Raw genomic sequence first — 22,452 nt, forward strand, 5'->3', positions numbered from 1 at the left:
CATCATGAATTCCAGGTCAGCCTGGGCCAGAGTGAGACCCTACCTCAAAAACCAAAATAAATAAATGGAAGAAGGATGGGTGGATGGATAGATAAGCGTTCAGGGTCCACACCAGCAAGGACACCATCAACAGACCTTGTTCAGCACAAACTCCAGAACCGAGTGCTGCCCAACTGCCTCTTGAGCTAGCTCCAACAGTTTGCCCCCAGCATGTGCTTTCAACCTGGCCGAAAACTGAACCTACTGCCCACCACACACTCTTGACCTTTTGAAATACATTTTATTATCACTGTTCCACATGGGGAGATGACAGCTGGGAAGCAGAGAAGCTGAGATGTCTGAAGCCTCCATCCTTGTGGTACAGGGGCCAAGAGGTTCCTGCAGAGGACCAGAGACATGCCTGGACACCAGCTCTAGCTCATATCAGACTTGGGAGCAGTCTCAGCATCCCCACTACACCACCTCTGGTGGATCCCAACACAGAACTGGGGATTCCCTGGGGAAACTTTCCCGAGGCCTAGCCCTGGGGAAAGAAGTCACAGAGTCAGGCCAAAGCAGGGAACAAGTGACAGAAGACAGAGGATGAGGACGGAGGGAGTTGAGGTAAAGGCCCATCCCTTACACAGTGAAGGGACACTAAGGGGGAGAGAATGGCTAGTTAGATACAGAAGTTTCCAATGAACTGTAGTGTTACTCTGGACACAGATCGCCAGGCTCAGAGTCAGTCGAATGAGATGAGCTGGGCCTCACTGCCCTGTACTGGCGGTCCTTGTGTGGGTGGTGGTTGGGCCACAGGGGGTTGTTGCTGGGGAGGGCCACTGGAAGGTGCCATCTGCAGGAGAAGAGTAGACAGGTCTCAACACCCTTTTCTCATATATAAAGGCTTTTGTTGCCAGGAGTGGTGGTGCACACCTTTCACCCAGCACTCAAGAGGCAGAGGCAGGAAGATTGCCATGAGTTTGAGGCTAGCCTGAAACTACATAGTGAATTCCAGGTCAATCTGGGCTACAGTGAGATCCTACCTCAAAAAAAAAAAAAAAAGTATACAACTGCCCCTCACTCCTCAAAAAAAGCCTACTTCAAGTTGTAATCAGCACAACCATCACAAGGCTGATGTAAATATGAGGTTGTTCCTACCTACTACATATGTGGGTGTGGGTCAGCCTTGAACCGCATACCCCAGTTTTGTCTGCTGAGGAATCCTGAGTATTTATCTGCCTTTTCTGTGTGCTGGTATTAAGATATCAGGGACCCACATCTAACCCAGGAAGCCCAGAGGGCCAGTAAGTACCAGGGGCATGGCCAGGGGATGGCTCACCTGCTGGTACATAGGCTGCTGCCCTGTGATGTAGGACTGCTGGGGTGGCAGAGATGCGTCCTGGCCAGGGAGGGCAGTCATGAGATTCTGTGGAGATTAAGATAAAACCTGACCCCGAGAAGCTATGTGATAAGACAAAGGCCCTCATACCTTGAAGAGAACAAAAGCACAGTACCAGGAGTTGGCCTGCCTGGTAGAGGCTACGAGGTCTATTTACCTGCATGTTGTATGGTTGGTAGCCCATGGACACTGGCTGGCTCCCCATGTAGCCCATGGTGCTGGACTGTGGCGGCTGGGAGATGGCCGGGAGGCTCTGTGGGGCCTGGGAAGCCACATTCTACGGAGGGAATGATACAATGGGTTGCTGCACTGGGTTGGGCACAGGACGAGGATGTAGTTTTGCCCACATACCTGGTAACCTGGGGTGGGAGTGGGCTGGTAGGAAGAGTAGGCAGGGCTGGCAGTGGGCCCAGCCTGGGCCTGAGGGGCTGCTGGTGCCCCAGGGGCCCCAGTTGGGTACATGTACGTGTTGACCATGCTGGGATCTGTAACAAAGGAGATGGTGTGGTAAGGACAGGAAGAGGGGTGCCCTTCCTGAGGAGCACTTTTATTGTAACTTGGAATTAAATGTTTTTTCACAATCTTAAAACAGTAAAATAAAGCCAACAAGGCTGGGCGAGTGACACAGGCCTTTAATCCCAGCGCATGGGAGGCAGAGGTAGGAGGATCACTGTGAGTCTGAGACCAGTCTGGAAATACAGAGTGAGTTCCAGGTCAGCCTGGACTAGAGTGAGACCCTACTTCAAAACAAAGAAAAGCCAACAAGGATAGATAGAAAGTGGGTCCTATAATGGAACAAAACCAAGACAAATGAACCAAACTTTTTTATTTTTTTTGGTAGTGCTGGGGGTGGAATCTTGTGCATTTAAACCAGAGGTGCTATATCCCATCCCTCAAACTATTTATTATTTATTAATTAAATATTTTATTTTTCTTTATTTATTTGACAGAGAAATAGGTGGTGGGGGGAGAATATAGGTGTGCTAGGGCCTCTAGCCACTGCAAACAAACTCCAAATGCATGTGCCCCCTTGTGCATCTGGCTTATGTAGGTCCTGGGGAATAGAACCTGGGTCCTTTGGCTTTGCAGGCAAGTGCCTTAGCCACTAAGCCATTTCTCCAGCCCTCAAACTGCATTTAAACAAGTACTCACAGTGAAGGAAAGAGATGACAGCTGGCTAGCCCTAGCAGCTTTTGTTTTAAACATTTTATTTATTTATTTACTTGACACAGAAAGAGGGGGAGAGAGAGACAGACAGACAGACAATGGGTGCGCCAGGACCTCCAGCCACTACAAACAAACTACAGATATGTATAGCCCCTTGTGCATCTGGCTAACGTGGGTCCTGGGGAATCGAACCTGGGTCCTCTGGCTTTGTAGGCAAATGCCTTAACCACTAAGCCATCTCTCCAGCCCCCCAGTGGCTTTTGAGCACAGAACTTAGGACTCATGATTTTACATCACAGACAATAGAAACAAAGACAAATATTCAACCCTAGGAGGCTGGACAGATAGTTCAGCGCTTAAGGGTACCTGCTTGCAAAGCATGATGACCCAGGTTCGACTCCCCAGTACCCACACAGAGCCAAATACACAAAAAGTGGCACATGTATCTGGACTTCATTTGTAAAGGCCCTGAAACACTTAGTCTCTCTCTCCCTTCTGCTTGCAAATAAATAATTTAAAAAAAAAAATGGTGCCAGGCGTGGTGGCACATGCCTTTAATCCCAGCACCCGGAAGGCAGAGGTGGGAGGATTGCTTTGAGTTTGAGGCCACCCTGAGTCTCCATAGTGAATTCCAGGTCATCCAGGGCTAGAGTGAGACACTGCCTTGAAAAACCAAAAAAAAAAAAAAAAAAGGGCTGGAGAGATGGCTCAGAGGTTAAGGTGCTTACCTGCAAAACCAAAGGACCCAGGTTAGATTCCCTAGTGCCCATGAAAGCCAGATAACACAAGGTGGTGCATGCGTCTGGAGTTCATTTGCAGTGGCTAGAGGTCCTGGTGTGCCCATTCTCTCTCTCTAATCAATCAATCAATAAAAATTTTAAAATGTTAAAAAAAATCTTCCCTAGTTTGGGGAGGGGTCACTTCCTTGCAGTGGAACTACTGAAATTACTTACTGTACACCACAGGAATGAGGAATTAGGCTAATACATTATGGACAATGAGGGAAGAAATCTTGGGCTGTTGAATGAGTGCTACTGGAGTGAGCTTAGTTTTATGATAAATGAAGGCATTAAGTGTTTGCATACTAGAGAGACACATTTATACATGCTCCTCTGTGACCCAGCAACTGTGGACGCATCCTAAGAACCTGAACCTTGAAATTATTTTATCATTGTTGCTGTTGGTGGTGGTGTTTTCAAGGTAGAGTCCCACACCAGCCCAGGCTGACCTGGAACTCACTCTAGTTCCAGGCTGGCCTGGAACTCACAGCGATCCTCCTACCTCTGCCTCCTTAGTGCTGGGATTAAAGGCATGCACCACCACACCCGGCTTGAGTCTTATTTTTAAATAATATTTTATTTATTTATTTGACAAGAGAGAGAATATGGGCAAACCAGGGCCTCAAGCTGCTACAAACAAACTCCAGATGCATGCACCACCTTGTGCCTGAGGAATGGAACCTGGGTTCTTTGGCTTCGCAGGCAAGCACTTTAATCATAAGCCATCTCTTCAGTTCCCCCACCAGTCATGAACCTAAGATTTTTCTCTTTCTGCTTCCTGAGTACTGGGATTTTAGGAACATGGCTACCATACCCGGGCCCGAAGTCTTGGCTTCTAAAGGTCAACATCCGCATAAAGAAGAAATAGTGCTCCCAGAGAACCAGCAGAGAATACATAAGCCAAACACAAAGTACAGAGCTGATCTAACCAAATGTGACAGGTCAGTCACACAAACCAGCTGGCAGGCTCCTGTGGGCCATATTAAAGATGATGTCTGCATCAAAACCAACAGCAGGTGCTAGAGAGATGGCTTGGTGGTTAAGGTGCTTGCTGACAAAGCCAAAGGACCCAGGCTTGATTCCCCAGTATCCACATAAAGCCAGATGCACAAGGTAGCACTTGTGTCTGGAGTTCCTTTGCAGTGGCTAGAAGGCCCTGCCATGCCCATTCTGTCTGCCTCTGCCTCTCTCTTGCTCTCCCTCTCAAATAAATATATATATATTTAAAGTCATCAGCAATAGCAAAAGATTGTACCCTCTTTGAACAAATGGTTCACAAATTCACAATGATAGAACTTATGAGACGGGAAACTGCCTTCTTCTGGGAGGAAAATGATGGTGAGAAGGCACTATTGGGCAACCAGAAGTTTAGGCAATTTAGGAAGAAAGTGCTATACACATTTACACCATTGGTGCCAGACCCTGGGAAGCTGAAATAGGAGGATTGCTTTCAGTTCAAGGCCAGCCTGAGACTACATTGTGAATTCAAAGTCAAAGCCTACCTTGAAAAAAAAAATGCCTTGGGTTTCTACTACTGGCACTATGGACTGCATCTTTGGTCAAAGAGAAACACTGGCATATTGGGAGACACTGTGTGGCTTTGTCTCATCACTGCCTCAGGGCTGATGTAGGTTCTACAGGAATCTTCCTATTTCTATCATTAATAGGTGTCTTTAGGAGAGACCCTGAGATTATGCAAACATATGGGTGCTTAGACTTTCACCCATGCTCTTCAGCTCTTTTTGTTGTTGTTGTTGTTGTTTTTGAGATAGAGTTTCGCTCTAGCGTAGGTAGACCTGGAATTTACTATGTGGTCTCAGGCTGACCTCAAACTAAATGCCATCCTCCTATCTCAGCCTCCAGAGTACAGGAAAGAACCAGCCAGTTTCCCTAAGCTCAGGCCCAGCAGGGCTGTGGAAGCCGTACAGCACAGCCTGGCCAGGCAAACTTCTGAAGGCAGCTTGTTGGCCACAAGCTGGTGCTTCTGATAAATCAGCATCATACAGAACAAAAGACTAAGCAATGTTGAGACTAGAAACCCTGAACAAGATGTGGCAGACAGAAGGCCACTCACAGTAGAGTTTCATACTGGTGCACAGGATTTTATTGGGACAATCTGTGATGGGCCAGGCCCCAGAATCTCCTGTAGTAAGGACAACTGGTTTTAAGAAATGCATTCTAGGGCTGGAGAGATGGCTTAGCGGTTAAGCGCTTGCCTGTGAACCTTACGGACCCCGGTTCGAGGCTCGGTTCCCCAGGTCCCACGTTAGCCAGATGCACAAGGGGGCGCACGCGTCTGGAGTTCGTTTGCAGAGGCTGGAAGCCCTGGCGTGCCCATTCTCTCTTTCTTCCTCTATCTGTCTTTCTGTGTCTGTCGCTCTCAAATAAATAAATAAATAATTTAAAAAAAAAAAGAAATGCATTCTATTTTGTGTATGTGTGTGATGTATATTTATTTAAAGTTTTGTTTTTTGTTGTTGTTGTTTTCTCAAGGTACAGTCTCATCTCACACTTGCCCAGGCTGACCTGGAATTCACTATGTAGTCTCAGGCTGGCCTTGAACTCACAGCCATCCTCCTACTTCTGCCTTCCAGAGTGCTGGAATTAAAGGTGTGTGCTACCATACATGCCTTTTAAAGTTTGGTTTTTTTTAATTTAAACTTTTCATTTGTTTATTATTTGAGAGAGAAAGAGGCACAAAGAGAGAGAAAGAGTGTGCCAGGACCTCCAGCGATTGCAAACAAACTCCAGATGCATGCACCACCTTGTGCATCTGGCTTACATGGGTTCTGGAGAATTGAACCTGGGTCCTTTGGCTTTGCAGCAAGCACTTTAACTGCTAGTCCTTTTTTAGATTTTTTTTTTTCCCTTCGAGGTAGGGTCTCACTCTAGCCCAGGCTGACCTGGAATTCACTATGTTTAAGACTGGCCTTGAACTCATAAGGAAACTCCTATCTCAGCCTCCCAAATGCTAGAATTAAAGGCATGTGCCACCACATTAGGAAATGCATTCTGGGTGAAGGGCCATCACCTGCCTTTTACTCTAATGAGGAAAGGAAGTGTATACATGAGCACATGTGGGTCTACATGTACAGGAAAAAAACAATTGCAGGAAATATTCTCATTTAGGGGGTCTAGGAAAGTGTTCATTTTATTCCCATAACTTTCTGTAAACTAACTCCAGACCAAAAGAAATGAATTCTGGGGTGATCTTGGCTGGTGCTAGCCCTCTGCCCCAAACCTACCTGCTGTGGTGCCAGGCATGCTGGGGTAAGGGCCAGTGGCTGCAGTTGGCTGGCTCATGTACACACCATGCATTGGGGAGCCCTCCACTGAGCCTGCTGGGCTGAAGGTGGCAGGGAAGGTGGCTGGGCCCGAGGGCTGGTAGAGTACACCCCCTGTTGTGGGCATAGCCTGGAGCTGAGGACAAAGAGAGCCAATGGTGAGAAAGTGCCTTTGACAATGAGGGGCAGGACAAGGTGTAATGGGCAACACATGCCTGGGCATAGGGTAGGGGGAAGGCAGGCATCTGGGCACGCATCTGGACAGTCTGTTTCTGCTGCTCCAGGCGCATCTGCCGTTCCTTTTCCTGCTCCTGCAAACGCTGGATGGCCAGCTGCCTCTGCACCTCCAGGTACTCCTGCAGATGACAGGTGAGTGGTCAGGCCAGCTTGGGTCTAACCTGCCCACATGCTGGGTCCGGTGCCATACCTGCTTCTTCTGTCGCATGATTTCCAGCTTCTGTGCCAGCTGAATCTGGCGCTGGCGCTCAGCCTCCTCAGCTGCCCGACGCAACTTCTCCCGGTGCTCCTCACGCAGGGCACTCAGTGCCCCCCGGGCATCACGGATCTGAGCCAGCTTGTCCTGCAGCCCCTCATAGTACACTGCAGACAAAGGAAAGGGCAGCTCTCATCTCTCCAGAACAGACGGGGACCCAGTCAGTGTGGGCTCCTGCCATGCCTCTGTGGGGCTAGGCCTCCCTTTGTCCATGCTCAGCTGCTGTTTGCGATCAGCAAGGTTCACCCCTTCTTCCCAAGGGCTATTGGCAGGGAGGCTGCAGATTGGAGGGGTAGACAGATTGATCACTGGGACCACTTTCCATGTGGAAATTCTTGGGGAGCCCATAGCCTCAGTGGAGTATGAACAAGGAGCCCCAGCTCTCATAGGGCCCAATAAGCAGAAAATAGGGCCCACAATACTCTAGGGTCTGCAGGAGTTGAGGCCCACAAGGCTCTTGAGGGACCCAGAAGGGCAGGCACGTGGACACCTACACCTGCGCTCATCCAGCTGGTTGAGCAGCTCGAGCAGCTGTGGGTGCATGCTGTTGATGGACTGGAAAAGTGAGAGCACAGCCGAGTCGTTGGTGATGCTGCGGCCCCGCATATGGTTGCTCTTCATACGGTTGACGAAGGTAGTAACTGCGTTCTGTAAGGCCTTCAGGAACTGCTCATGGTTCTCCTCTGACTCCCCATTCTGGTACTGCTAGAGATGCAAGGCAGGTGGCTGAGCACCAGTGTCAGATGAGAGCCAGCCTCCCATGTGGACTGCTATGCCTGCCAGGGACAACTGATCTATCCTCACCCTGTGCCACAGGTGGGACCATCAGCATCTCTGATCTATACATGAAGCTAAAACCAGGCTTTTATGCACTGTCAGCACTGAGCTGGCAGGAAACCCCTGTCTGGGTCTGACCAGCAGCATAAAACTCAGCAGCTCAGAGAAGCAAGACCTCATCCAGTATTTTGGGGCTGCTCTGAAATTCTGGGGTTCACAGAGCAGCTAGACTCCTGAACTTCACCCAAGCTCACTCTTGTTCAGAAATGAGAAGCCACCATGGGTACAGCAAGGACAAAAGCCATAGCTTATAACTTACCTCGCTAAAGGAACCACTGGAGGATGTGATGGGCTGACAGTCTGTCTCTGAGAGGGGAGCCTGGAAGAAACCAGAGGGTGAGGAAGTCTCCAGCCCGGCCTGCTCCCAGCCCCCAGGACTAGGAGCCAGATGCAAAGAAGAGCCTTTCACCTCCACCATGTTGGTAGGGGCTGTGAGCCCCTCCACTTGCTGGGCAGCTGGCTCCGTCAGGGGGACAGGAGCTGATGGTGTCGGACTCTTCCGAGCCTCTTCCTGTTTCTTCTCCCAGTAGTTCCGGTTGAGGTACCGTGCGAGCTTTATGGTGACAAAGTGGGAGTGGGGGGGATTACTGGTGTGGGCCAGGAAGCATGGGAGGACAGCATCCCACACACGATCCCTTACCTCAGGGTCAATGTCCACATATGATCCCTTACCTCAGGGTCAATGTCCTCAGCCAGAGGTGCTGATGAGTTCTGGGGAGAGAAACAGAGTTTGAGGGGCCATAGGCTGAGGGGATATGGTCCAAAGCAGTCACTCAGGTAGGGACCAGGAAGACACCAAATGATAGCAGAGCATAGTGCTGGTCTTCACCTTACCCTCAGGCTCTCCCTTCACAGGTTCATGTGGCAGGTGTCCTGAAAAGTGTTTTTCTTTTCTCTTAGGCAACAAAACCTCGAAAGTGGGTTGTGAAACTGCCACTCAATTGTCACTGGACTCCTTAACTTTGTTAAATAAGGTACAGGGCAGCACCTGCCCAGACCTCGCTGACTCCTAGGACTTTATGTGAATACTCTGCCTGGCCCTCATACAGCCCTGGTGTGGGCCCTGACAACAGTTTGGGGAGGAAGGAGACTCTCCTTAGCTAGCAAGTGACAGGGCTGTTCCTACCTCTGGGGCCCATTTGTAGGCTAGCTACACTACAAGTCATGCCTTAAGCCTGCCAAACCCTCACATCCTGTTTGCAGGGCTGAGGGTGAATGCAGTGGAGCTCCAAGAAGACCAGACCTCTAATACCTGAGATGTTCAAAGAAGTGTGGAAGAAACCCATCTCCCCAGCAGGGGACCCTTTCTCTTTGTTCTCAGCCCTCCCACCTGCCCTTTGGACCCCCATGGAAAATACCAAGACAGTCAGGCTGAGCCAGTGAGAGGGCTCACCACAGGTGATGAGTACAGGCTGCCAGCTGGGGGTGCTGATGATGCCAGGGGTGTAGGATCTGCCTTGGGATGTGCTGTGTATGTCGACTTCTGTCTCTGAAGCAGAACAGGGAACAGATGTCATTGATGTCATTGGGGGAGCATGTGGCACAGGCTGAGGGCAAAACATTGCCACCTGGGCTGTTTGCCAAGAACCCAGGGCTCTCCACCTCCAAGGAAACCCAGAGTCTCCCTCAAAGAGTCCCATGACTCACCAGCCTCTCCTTCTCCTCAGCCTCTGACTGTGACAAGGCCAGAGCCAGCTGCAGCTCCTCCTCCTCTTGCAGAGCTGTCTCATCCCGCTTTGGGGGCAGCTGAGGACAGACAGGGTAGAGTGAGGAAGACCCCAGAGACTAGGTGAAGAAGTGCTCTAGGGAGCACAGGAGGGCCTGTACCTGGGACTGCTGTGATAAGGGGCTCGTCAGGTATTCTGGAGGCAGTTCAGTGGTGGAGGCAGCCTTTCCTTCTGCTTTCCTAGAGACAAGACGGGATATTGCAGGACGGCACACTGGCGCTAGCCAGGCCACCATTACAATTCTCAACCAGCCTCTAAGGCTTCCCTCACACAACCTCCACAGACCAACAAAGTCCCAGATGGCCATGGGGCTCCATGGCCATACCACACCAAATAGCTTGAGGGGCTCTGGCCCCTCAGCCAGCTGCAGAACCAGAGAGGTTATTCTACCTAAACCAGACCCTCTCCTGGCTATGCTGAGCATGAAGCAAGGGCCTTTTTACAGAAACCCAACACTGCCACAGTGGCCAGCAATGGGCCTCATGTCCATAAAGTACCAGAAGCTGGGCATGGCAGTGCACACCTTTAATTCCAGCACTCAGGAGGCAGAGGTAGGAAGATCGCCTGAGACTACATAGTGAATTATAGGTCAGCCTGCCTGGGCTAGACAAGACCATGCCTCAAAAATAAAAAAATATTTAATAAAGGGGGGGGTAGGCACCTGGAGAGATGGCTTAGCAATTAACGTGCTTGCCTGTGGAGCCTAAGGACCGATATTCAACTCTCTAGAACTCATGTAAGCCAGATGCACATAGTGGCACATGCATCTTGAGTTTGTCTCTCTCCTCTCTCAAATAAATAAATAATATTTTTCTAAAAAAAAAATAAAAGCTATGCTATCTGTGGTGGATCACACCTATATAATCGCAGCATTCAGGATGATGAGACAGGTCAGCTTTGGCTACAGAATGAGTTGTAGGCCACCTTGGGCTACAGTGAGTGTCTGCCACAAGACAAACAAAAAATAAAGAAAGAAAGAAACCCATAACAAATCTAAGTACCCAGCATGCTAGGTAGTCTCAGGCTGCCATGGGTCTAAGGCACTCTGCTCACCCACCTATCCTAAGTTTTGGGGCACTGGCCAAAGGGATGTATCTGCCTGGGCTTCCCCCTAAATTCCTCTGGCCAGCAAGCTTCAAAGGCTCAGTCCTGGGTAGAGAAGGCAGCCTCTGCAGCATACAAGGGGACTCACTTGTTCAGCTGCTCATAGCAGGGTTCACACACGCGCACCTCCTTCTCAATACCAAACTTGGGGATGGTGGAGTATTTGGAGGAGCATTTGCCACAGAAGATCTGCCCGCATGCCCGGCAGTGGTGCTGTGAGATAAAGACCCAGTTACAGGAGCCCGGACTGCTCTGATGTGCCCACCAGTCAGAACAATCCTGACATGCTGACATTAGTAGTAGGGAGCGGGAAAGGGTCAAGTAAAACAAATAGAATGTGGAGGCCACGGAAAACAGGACACACTTCTAGCAGACTTGACTCTAGGAAAAGGAATTAAAAACTAAGATCAACAGAAAATGTGTGTGCTGGCCAGGCAGCACTTGGGAGGCAGAGGTAGGAGGATCATGGTGAGTTCAAAGCTACCCTGAGACTACATAGTGAATTCCGGGTTAGCCTGAGCTAGAGAGACCCTAACCCCCGCCCCCCCCCCCGCCAAAAAAAAAGGTGTGTGCTGATTCTCCTAAAGTAACAAGGACTCCTGCATGTATGGCGGGTCCCAATGAGGCTGCTCAGTCCTCTGGTGACCCCTAGCACTCACAATCATCAGGTGAGAAGCGAGACAGCTCCTGAGGTCAGAGGCCAGACAAAGCAAGTCACCTCAAGAAATGGGTCACTCAGCCCTGGCAAAAGGTCAGATTGGCTCTGACTCAGACTAAGTGTGGAACAATGCCCCAACTCCCCAGGGAAACACTTACCTTGCGGGTCACCACCCCAAACTGCACTCTGCATCGGTGGCATTCCTCAGCATCCACCCAGTCAGGGGCCTAAAGGGTAACATATTCAGGACCACACAAGCTCTCCCTACCTAGATCCCAGAGTGTGCAGAACCTTACCCTGCCTCCCAGACAGGAAAGGGACCCAGAAAAGGGAGAAGATCCCAGTGTGGCAAGAGCAACCATGCCATGTCTGCCCTAAGCAGTGGCCCAAACCACATGGCTCAGAGTTACTGTTTCAGAGAGGAGGAAAGAGAAGCCTCCTCCAGACTGATGTCTGCATGTCCTAGTTTTAGGAAACTCCTTCCCTCCTCTTTTTTGGCGGTGGAAATTGAACACAGGGCCTTGTACACAGCAAAGCAAGTGTTCTACCACAGCCAAAATCCTTAAAAACTTGTTTCAGTCACATAAACCTAGTAGCCACAGCCACAAATATGTTTCCATCTTTTGTGTGTGTGTTTATGTGCGGCTGGCCAACAGCACCAGGGATCCTGTCTCTGCCAGCCAGCAATTAGATTATAGATGCCAACATGCCTGGCAATTTAACATAGGCTCTAGAGACTGAACTCAGGTCCTCATGCTTATAAAAGACACTTTACTCTCTTCCCTGCCTCCTCTTTGTTTGTGTTTGTGTGATTTTATTTATAAATAAGTAAATAAATAAAATCACATATGTTCTCCTGTGGGTATGAGATACTCTTCATTATGTAGCTCAGGCTGTCTTTGAATTCCTGTCAATCCTCCTGCCTCCATGTACTGCTGGGATTGCAGGAGCCACCTGCTGCACTCACAACTGTATACTCTATTTATAAAATGTGTCAAATCCTCACCTCTGAAGACTGGTGTGGTGGCTCATGCCTTTAATCCCAGCACTAGGGAGGCTGAGGTAGGAGAATCACTGATCTTGAGAACATCCTGGGCTACAGAGTAAGTTCCAGGTCTACCTGGACTAGAGTGACACTCTACCTCAAAAGAAAAAAAAGTCAAAGGCCAAATCCTCACCTTTGACCAAATATATCTTACCTACCAACCCCCCAAACAAGATAAAATACCGGACAAAAGCCTGCCTCTCATCGCCCCCAGCAGTGGCTGTCGCAGGACTCACCCTTTCAGCAGCAAACATAGCATCACTTTCCTTGAATTCCGGGAAGACATGTCCTGGAAGAGAAGGCCAAGCAAGAGTGCCCTGAACCCCAACACAAAATGCTTCTTCTAAACCCCACCAACACCCCTGGGTGGGAAGGGGCCTAAAGCCCACCAGTGATTTTCTGCTACACAGAGAACAAGAAGTCCCTGGCCTTGTTCTCCTCTGGGTATGAGCTACTCTTCAGCCCCTTCAGCAGGCAAGTGTGTGCTGGCCCCACAGCAGGAACCAGAGTCCTCGGGAGAGGCTGTCGATGCCCTAGGGTGCTCCCTTATGTTCAGGTCATAAACCCAGGCTTATCCTTGCAAGGTTTTCCCTGACTGCTCATCCTATACTGTTTGCAAGGGCCGCAGCACTCTGAAACATGCTTGTCTATTGTCCTTACTGTTTACTGTCTGAAGTCACTGGATAATTCTTCCCCAAGGGGTGGGAAGTACAGAAAACAAAAGCGAATCAGTGTCCATCCCCCTTCCATGGGGCTGTCCAAGGCTCCTGGAACACCACCCCTCAGCTCCACTGCTCTTCATTCAGAGAGAATCAGCCCACCCTCCCCTGCCCCACATCACTGGGATCACCGGGCTTGATTGTCAGCAAGGTCAACCTGTGGTTCCTGGTGGCTAGGTTCCTAGCCTGGGACTGGACCCAGGCTCGTGCTCCAACTCACCTTCCACCTTCATGATCTGGTAGGTGTCCTGGACCACCTTGTACTTGGGCTCATTGCGGAAGGCATGAGCCCAGGCCTGGATCAGGTATAGGATCTTGTTCCGGACATTGACTTCCACTTGTCTCTGTGGGACAGGGAAGAGGTGGGGAGGTCTTAGTGGTAGGAGGCAGCTGGCAAGACCTACTGACCTGAACAGACAGAACTGGCACAGAGGCCAGGGAGGCACACACCTAGTCCCGGGCCCCTGAATGACTCTCCTGTACATTTGTTCAGAGTCAAAACTCAGTTCCAGAAGAAACCAGGGGACTCCCTGATCCATGCCCTTGATCAAAAACCATGCCTCTTTCTCCATCAACAACCATACAATTCTACAACCATCACTAAACCCCAGGGCTGCCACTGATCTCCAATAGGCAGAGGCAACCAGGCTGGACCACAAAGCATCACTGCCTCAGGGTTGAGGATACAGGTGGTGCAGAGCCCGAGCCCCTCCAGCTACAGCCTGTGACAGGCAGTCTGGTAGCTTGGGAAGCTTGTTCACACAGAGGGCTCCAAGCTCTTAGAGCCACAGGCCAGCCTCATGGCTGGCACTCTCTTAAGGAGGCCATGACATCTGATGCTGAGCCTGATGGGGGCGCGGCTGCTTTGGCAAGGGTTACACAGTGGGGTTTGGTCTCCATTGAGGACCTGGTCACGTGGGAAGGGAGCAACACCACCTTGGTTGCTACACTACCCCTGCTCTGCATCACCATCCTTGTGGGCAATCTTGGGATTTTCCTTCCCTTCTGAAAAAGGGTGTGGATTCCATCCTTCATCCTTCCTAAGGCAGCTCCTTGCTCTGCCATCTGTTCTCTTGACTCTGCCACAGACACACCTGAACTGCACCGATCCTGCTCAGATTTCTCCTGCCTTGTTCCTGGGACTTCTGCCTCTGGCCTCCTCCAATATGAATGCCAACTGCCATCACCATTTCTGCCCTCAATGGAGCATCCTACTGCCCTTCAAGACTTATCTCTACATCCTGCTCCTTGGAAACCTCCCCAGCTACAGAAAACCAGGTCTCTTCCTCATGTTGCAAAAACAGAACCTGGACCTGGAGCTTGAACTTCCAATACAGGGACCACAGACTCCTCACACCCACTGCTCCTCCTGCCATTGGTGTCCAATAAACGCACAGAGAAGCAGGGGTGACCACACCTGGCTCTACTGATCTCACAGCTTCCAGGGCACCTACCTTCAGCAGCTCCTTTAGTTCCTCCATGGTCTGCTTGTTGGCCACTTCATCATGGACTGTCTGGCCACAGTTCTTCACCACAGATTCCATAACCTGCAAACAAAGGGAAAGGTATGACCCTGCCTTCTGGACAGACCCACAGCAAGGTGGAAGGCAAGCCTCTGCCAGGTTTCTCAGCCCATCCAGCCTGCTGGGAACCCCATGTGCCACACCCTGTGATGACGTAGCTGGATGTCAAGAAGAACCAACCCTCACACGTTTATGCTTGGACTATAGCAGGAGAAGCTACTGCTTCCTGTGTTCCTCCCCTGCACAAACCCCATTCCCTCTGAAGATAAAGAAACCTAGTACAGGCAAAGTCACTGCCTTAAGTCACAGGGTGACCATGCTCAATGGCACTGCTACAACTGCACTCAAGGCTTGAGGAACTCCCAAGGGTTGCTGTGGGCCCAGGAAGGCAGGCAAGGCTGCCTGACTACTGAGGACAGGGATCCTTGATGGTGGAGCAGAGAAGCTACCGTGGGGGAGGGGGTTCTAGCTACCTCCAGGGCATACAAGGCCACATGTGGATTCTTGTCATTGACTTTCTTCTTGATGGCATTTACAGCATATTTTGCTCTGAAAGAAAGGATAATACTAGTAAAGAGGAGAAAGATAAAAAGGAGGAAAAACATCTCTGCCAAATGAAAAAATCCACCCATCTTGGTCTTTTAGCCTTTGGAGAAAATACTAAGACCAAGTATCTCCAAGCTGCATAGAATAAACTCCTTAATTATCCCAAGGCATTAAATCATCCAGCATATGAATCAGGCAACTGTGTGTATAAGGGATTCGTGTGGTGAACTTAATCTTGGAAAAGGCATGAGCAGCAAGAGATCCTAACGCTGCACATGGCTGTCTCCTCATTCTGCAGGGCAGGCCCTCCTCAACTTACTGTGTGTCCCCCTGACGAATCAGGTCACAGATCTGCAGGATGGACTCCCAGTCTGTCTCCAGCAGGAGCTGGCTGGTGGCTTTGTCTAAGGGAGAGAGATACTATTCAAGGGCCCGTTGTGCTGTGTTCCCTAAGCAGTTCTCAGTTCAACAGTTTCTTTTTTTTTAATTTTTTTTTCATTTTTATTTATTTATTTGAGAGTGACAGAGAGACAGAAAGAGAGAGAGAGAGAGAGAGAGAGAGAGAGAGAGAGAGAGAATGGGCGCGCCAGGGTTTCCAGCCACTGCTAATGAACTCCAGACGCATGCGCCCCCTGTGCTTCTGGCTAACATGGGTCCTGGAGAATTGAGCCTTGAACCAGGGTCCTTAGGCTTTACAGGCAAGCGCTTAACCGCTAAGCCATCTCTCCAGCCCAACAGTTTCTTTTAAGACAACTGAACCAAAGGAAAAATCATATTGGCGCACACTGACAACCACAGAAATGCTATTCTTCACAGGCAAGAAGTTAACAGTGTGAAGATTACAGGTGGCTACTGTGTGCTTGTTACACATCAAGTGTAATTCCAAATGCCATCTGTGAATTTACTCAATTTCCACACACTTTGTGGACTAGGCACTACTTTCATCCCCTGTAAAGTTAAGACGCCAAGTGGAAGCACTCTGAAATGCTAAGCACTGACACTTGTCGACAGGATCACCTGGTCCATCCTAGTCGGATCATTTATTTTATTTATTTTGTTTTTTCAAGGTAGGGTCTCACTCTAGCCCAGGCTCAGCTGGAACTCACTACGTAGTCTCAGGGTGGCCTTGAACTCATGGTAATCCTCCTACCTCTGCTTCCCAAGTGCTGGGATTAAAGGCGTGCACCACCACAGACGGCCTAGTCTTATCATTTAGATGTTGTATCCCTTCCTGTAGCTCTTAGCTGGGCAAGCCATGGAGAGATGTGCAAGAGACTAGTCTGCCACTTCAGATGTTTTGTGGGAGCTGGAGAAATGGCTTAGCAGTTAAGGTGCTTGTCTGCAAACCCAAAGGATCCTGGTTCGACTCTCCAGGACCCACATAAGCCAGATGCACAAGGGGACTCATGCATCTGAAGTTCATTTGCAGTGGCTGGAGGCCCTGGTGCACCCATTCTTTCTCTCCCTCTCTCTGCTTCTTTCTCTTTCTCTTTCCCTCTCAAACAAATAAATAAAGTTTAGATTCCCCGGCTAACACTTCTCTTCACATGCCTGCCACCACCCACAATAAGGTTCTCTTTAAGGCTGCAAAGATGGTTCTCAGCAGTTAAGGCCCTTGCCTGCAAAGCCTAAGGACTAGGGTTCAATTCCCCCAAATCCATGTAAAGCCAGATGCACAAGGTGGTGCATGCATGTGGTGTTCAATTGTAGTGGCTACAGACCCCGGTGTGCCCGTTCTCTATCTGCCTATTTCTCTTGCTCTAAAATAAATACGTACTTCAAAAAAACGTTCTTGGGCAAGAGAGATGGCTTAGCAGTTAAGGTGCTTGCCTTGCCTAAGAACCCAGATTCAATTCCCCAGTACCCACGTAAGCCAGATGCACAAGCTGGCACATGCATATGGAGTTCGTTTGCAGTGGCTAGAGGCCTTGGCATGCACACACACACTCTCTCTCTCTCTGTGTGACAAATAAATACATTTTACAAAAAAAAAAAAAAAAGTTTCTCTTTGGGGCTACTTTACTATGCCTACATCTTCCCCGAGACACAGAATAGGCCACATCACCTCCACTGCTGATTCAGCAAATTTCTAGCTCCATCACTTACGTGCTGACACACCCCTGAAGGGTGAGACACTCAGCCTGTGTAACCCAAGAGGAAACGTCTCAACCTCCTGAAACCTGACTTTAGGAAGAAGCAGAGGAGCCGAACATGATGGCACTCCGACACATTTTCTCTAAGGGAAACGGGCCATACACGTTGAACCCATTTTCCCTCCTAAAATTTGAAGGCTCTGATGCGATCAGCTAGCATCTTCAAAGAAGACCTTCCCAAACCCAGAGGACTTGCGGAGCCATAGGGTAGGAGCTGCCATAGGGAAGGGCTTCCTAGGTTCCAGGAAGCAGCCCCCAAGGGGATCGAAGGGCCCAGGGAGGCCACACCACCTCCACCCTTCGGGTCGGACGCTGCACATGAGGTCTGCACGGGAGTCACACACTTCGTGACTCAGGACTCGGGCCGAGTCGGTCCGGGGCTGTCCCTGGCGGAGGAAGCCAGGGCCCGCGCGGACCCTGCAGGAGCAGCCCACCCCGGAGCCCGCGCGAGGAGCGGCCGGCCACACCCGAGGCCTGGGGACAGTGGGAGAGCCCGGAGGCGGGCGGGCGGCCGGGCGGGGGCCTGGGCAGGGCGGCAGGCCTGTTCTCCAAAGATCCGCGGGGCCGCGCCGGGTGGCGGCGCGAGCGGCGGACGCCGAGCTGGTGGGAAGACGCGTTACCTAGGAGACGCTCGAAGGTGCCGCTGCCTCGCCCCATGACGACCCCGGACCGGACCGACGCCGCGAGCGCTCGCTGTCTCGGGTGACGCGCCCCCCGACTTCCGCTTCCGCCTTGCCTCTCGGCGCGCGCGCATGCGCACGTCTTCCCCCCCGCGACCCGAAAGCAACGCGGGAAGCGGGGTGCTGCCTCTGGGCGCCGATTGGGCCGTGTGCGCGGGGTTCGGCGTCGCCCCGCGAGGTACGGGTACCGGGCGGAGCCGGCGCGGGATGTGTCTCCTGCTGGGAGCCACGGGCGTGGGGAAGACGCTGCTAGTGAAACGCCTGCAGAATATCCTTCAGCGCCGGGTCGGGGCCGGGGCCGGGGCCGGGGCCGGGGTGGGGACCCATCCTCGTGGCGTGCTCACGTCCTTGACCTCCCGTACAGCTCAGCTCCCGGGATTACAAGGGCGACCTGGGGGAGCCCCCGCCGACGCGGCCCACGGTACGTGCCCGCCCCTCGCAGGTGTGAGTAAGTAGTTACCCAGGCGACTTACAGAGCGCCTCGGGTTCCCCCGGGAGAACACGAAGCTGCTCACAGCGATGGTCCAGACAGCCTTCTGGAGCCGCTGGACCGAGCCAAGCCTGCGGGGCACCTGGAGCCCTTCTTCCCGCTCCCCGTCCCCCAAGGGACCCTTCTCACTCTCCCTCAGGGCCTGTGTCCCTACTGCCAGTGTGCATGGACTCCTCTTTTGCTCCCCTTGGTTTAAACTTGTAAAGTGTGCATACAGTGCCATAGGTAGTTTACAACAGCACTTGCATTGTTCTTTCTGCATCGTGGTTTTTCCACAGGTGGGCACCGACCTCACTGATATCGTGGCCCATAAGATCACCATCAGAGAGCTCGGTGGATGCATGAGCCCAATCTGGTCCAGTTACTATGGAGACTGTCATTCGCTCCTGGTGGGTCATTGTAGTTGTGTATGTGAGCCATCAAGTCATAGTGCGTTTTATAAAGGACGGGGTTTGGGTACTTGGGCTTTGCTCCTGTGCACTGGGCTGACTCATGGAGCTCGTGCTGAAAGCAGCCTCTGTTCTGTGCCATGGTCCCTGAGTATGTCCCACGTTTATGTTTTAATTCCTCATCCCTGTGGTTGGTCCCCTCCCTAGAAGGCCTGCTGCTTATTCTGGGATGGAGAACTAATGGGCACATAAATACAGACTTCCCTGTAGTTAAAAACACACACTGGTTAACAAGCCACACTCATACAAGTCTTTCTCCCCGTTCCTAAAATGTTTTGCTTAAAAGTCTATGGGGGAGGGAGGCTGGAGAGATGGCGTAGTGTTTAAGATGCTTTTCTGCAAAGCATAAGGACCCACATAAGCTAGGCTGGAGGCCCTGGCATGCCAGTTCTCTCTCATAAAAAAATTAAAGTCTATGAATCTGGAGGTTCCTAAAAATTGATCAGCATCTGCACTGAAATATAACTTACATCAAAGACAAAGAAAGGACTGGAAGTTGTAAACTCCTTGTCAATGCAGTGACAATCACCCTAGACATCCTTGGCATATGTAATAGAAACCAGATGGATTTCAGATACAGCCATGAGCTCATCAGGAAAGGGCTCCAGTGGCAAAGGTACCAACTTCCTCAGCATGAAGGCAAGGCCCTCCACTGATGGGGATGGGATTATCATAGACAGCAAAGGGACAGACAGATTCTATATTGATTTATCTTCAGTTAAGTGGCTAACGCTCAGAGTTGAAAGTGTGGTTTGAATTTTGTGAATAGATGATCACAAAAAGCTTTTTTTAAATTTTTTTTTTAATTGGCAAACGCTAGAGTGCACCATTGTGTGAAGCTATCTAGAACACTTTTAAGTGTCAGTTAACATTCCTGGGCTATTTTTTCTTCTTCCCATGATTGTATTGTTCTGATTTCATGTTCACCAGTTAACTGGGGGTTTTGGTTGTTTTGTTGTGAAGTTAATACCAACTAAAAATTTCAAAAGATGTCTGGGCGTGGTGACACATGCCTTTAATCCCAGCACTTGGGAGGCAGAGGTAGGAGGATCACTGTGAGTTCGAGGCCACCCTAAGACTAACTACATAGTGAACTCCAGGTCAGCCTGGGCTAGAGAGAAGCTCTACCCCCAAAAAAACAATTTTTCAAAAAAAAAAAAAAGTAGCCAGGTGTGGTGGCCCATGCCTTTAATCCCAGCACTCAGGAAGGAGAGGTAGGAGGATCTCCGTGAGTTCATGGCCACCATGAGATTAGAGTGAATTCCAGGTCAGCCTGAGCTACAGTGAAACCTTACCTCCTTGGGAAAAAAAAAAAGACAAGAAAAAGTCTGTGGAGCTGGGCTGAAGCTCAGTGGTAGAGTCTAACTAGCACACTTGAGGCCCTAGGTTCTCTCCAACATCACAAAGAAATGGAAGTTTGAAAGCCAAGCATGGTGGCATACACCTTTAGTCGCAACACTTGGGAGGCAGAGGTAGGAGGATCACTGTGAGGTTGCAATCAGCATGGGCTAGAGTGAAACCCTACTGTGGGGGGCAAAATAGAAATGGAAAATTTAAAGCTATCATTTCTTTTTGAGCATGTATGTCATGCCTGCATATTTTGGCCACAGCTGTCTTCCATAGCAGCACTGCTGATGTGTTTCTTTCCTCCCCAGTTCATGGTGGATGCCTCTAACCCCACCCAGCTCTCTGCCTCCTGCGTCCAGCTCTTGGGTCTCCTTTCTGCAGAACAACTTGCAGAAGCGTCGGTCCTGATACTCTTCAATAAAATGTATATATGATTCTGCAAGCTGAGGGAGAATGAGGGGTGGGGGTGTCCCAGGGAGGCACTCCCCTGGAGTGTGGCACTGCTCCATAGTGAGGGAGATACAGCTGCTGGTTGTCAGATTTGCAACAACCACTTTCTGATGGAGCACTTCTTTAATTACAGTGACCTGCCCTGTTACATGACCATGGAGGAAATCAAGTCATTAATCAGGCTCACAGACATCATTGCTTGTGCCAAGCAGAATATCACCACAGCAGAAATCAGTGCCAGGAAAGGCACTGGTGTGGCTGGAGTTTTACACTGGCTCCAGAACCAGCACAGAGCCAGTAGTTGATTACAAAGTGCAAAAGTATGACTGATACCCAGTGACCGTGAGGCAGAACAGCATTGGTGGCCTCTGATGTTCTTTTCTTAAAGAAACAGAATGACCCAAGATATCCCTAAGTGATAAGGATCGAGTGTCTTGTCATCTGGCCTCTGAAGACTGTCCCCAGGACTGGGAGAAGAGTGCTACTGGACTTGTGGTCAAGAGCTTTGGACTGCACAGCTTCACTTAGATGCAACTTCTTGCTTCTAGTACACTCTCGATTTATTTATGTTTCTGATATTTATCACCCCTAGGACAGTATGAGAAGATTGAAAGGAATGTGTGAATTAGAACCAAGCAAGGTGCAGCAGCACACTTTGAGGCCTCAACTACATGGGAAATGGAGGAGGCACTGAGATAGAAGATCACTGGAGCTCAGGCATTGAAGGCCAGTTTCAGCAACATGGGAAGGCACTATTTCAAAATAAAAAGGGGATGGGGAGAGAATACTACCAAAAACAAGACTAGCACTTTCACTGACTGATTTGTTTAGAAAGCTCTTGCTGCTCTGAGGCCTCCACGGGTGGGTGAGGAGCTCAGATGACACAGAGGAGATGATGGAGTTCTGTTGGGACCTGTCATCTCAGCCAAAGCAGCTTGGAGGGAGAACAGTCACTGAGTTGATCAATGCACCTGTGTGAGAATGTTTGAGTCCAGCTTGGGCTGGAACCTGAAGCTGGCTGGTCAATGTGGGAAAACAAGTATCCTGCCTTTCCCACCACCAAGACCTGGTTTGTGTGTATAAGACGTGCAGTCAGTGCTGACATCCCAGTGCTGGTGGCCCACCTAGCTGTCAGTATTTCAACAGTGCTGTAAGGTAGTGGCAAGGACCAGGCCTGATCCCTAAGCAGGACAGGACTAAGCTGCTACGAGGTCTTCCCATAACAGGGTGAGAGGTGTGGAGACTATAGGACGCATGTACCACACCACTAGTCAGCCTCCACAAAGCCATTCAGACCAAGGGCACAGCAACTTGATTCTGCCAAGATCTGAGTGAAGGCTTAAGAGAAGCACAGAGCAGGTAGTTTCTAGTGATGGCTCAAATCAAGATACTTCTGGAGGGCTGGAGAGATGGCTTAGCTATTAAGCGCTTGCCTGTGAAGCCTGAGGACCCCGGTTCAAGGCTCGATTCTCCAGGACCCACATTAGCCAGATGCACAAGGGGGCGCATGCATCTGGAGTTCGGTTTGCAGTGGCTGGAGGCTCTGGCGGGCCCATTCTGTCTCTGTATCTGCCTCTCTCTCACTCACTCTCAAATGAGTGAAAATAAACAAAAAATTAATTT

At 50.3% G+C, this 22,452-nt stretch overlaps 2 protein-coding genes across 5 annotated transcripts; one reads left to right on the forward strand and one right to left on the reverse strand.

Moving 5' to 3' along the window:
* Positions 1-260: 260 nt before the first annotated feature.
* Hgs (hepatocyte growth factor-regulated tyrosine kinase substrate) lies at positions 261-18,131 on the reverse strand. Of its 2 annotated transcripts, none has more exons than XM_004655273.2 (22): positions 18,034-18,131; positions 15,580-15,664; positions 15,188-15,263; positions 14,646-14,738; positions 13,412-13,535; positions 12,709-12,761; positions 11,586-11,654; positions 10,858-10,982; positions 9,766-9,844; positions 9,586-9,684; positions 9,332-9,427; positions 8,611-8,649; positions 8,348-8,491; positions 8,198-8,257; positions 7,596-7,803; positions 7,036-7,208; positions 6,824-6,964; positions 6,570-6,744; positions 1,730-1,863; positions 1,536-1,655; positions 1,319-1,405; positions 261-832 (listed from the first exon to the last, which is right to left on the reverse strand). In XM_004655273.2, exons 1-22 carry the CDS (start codon positions 18,068-18,070, stop codon positions 722-724), a joined length of 2,328 nt encoding a protein of 775 aa, XP_004655330.2. In that variant the 5' UTR covers positions 18,071-18,131; the 3' UTR covers positions 261-721. The 2 variants fall into 2 exon arrangements, with proteins under 2 accessions (XP_004655330.2, XP_004655329.2); XM_004655272.2 differs by having other exon boundaries at positions 7,596-7,806.
* A 64-nt stretch (positions 18,132-18,195) lies between these two features.
* On the forward strand, positions 18,196-21,394 carry Arl16 (ADP ribosylation factor like GTPase 16). 3 transcript variants are annotated; one of them, XM_045159734.1, is made up of 5 exons: positions 18,196-18,378; positions 18,458-18,514; positions 18,862-18,972; positions 20,688-20,803; positions 20,963-21,394. In XM_045159734.1, exons 1-5 carry the CDS (start codon positions 18,301-18,303, stop codon positions 21,132-21,134), a joined length of 534 nt encoding a protein of 177 aa, XP_045015669.1. In that variant the 5' UTR covers positions 18,196-18,300; the 3' UTR covers positions 21,135-21,394. The 3 variants fall into 3 exon arrangements, with proteins under 3 accessions (XP_045015669.1, XP_004655328.2, XP_045015671.1); XM_004655271.2 differs by having other exon boundaries at positions 18,196-18,361; positions 18,456-18,514; XM_045159736.1 differs by having other exon boundaries at positions 18,221-18,271.
* Positions 21,395-22,452: the final 1,058 nt, after the last annotated feature.

Source organism: Jaculus jaculus, chromosome 9 (genome assembly GCF_020740685.1).
Source record: "Jaculus jaculus isolate mJacJac1 chromosome 9, mJacJac1.mat.Y.cur, whole genome shotgun sequence".
In the NCBI taxonomy this organism is placed as follows: Eukaryota; Metazoa; Chordata; class Mammalia; order Rodentia; family Dipodidae; genus Jaculus; species Jaculus jaculus.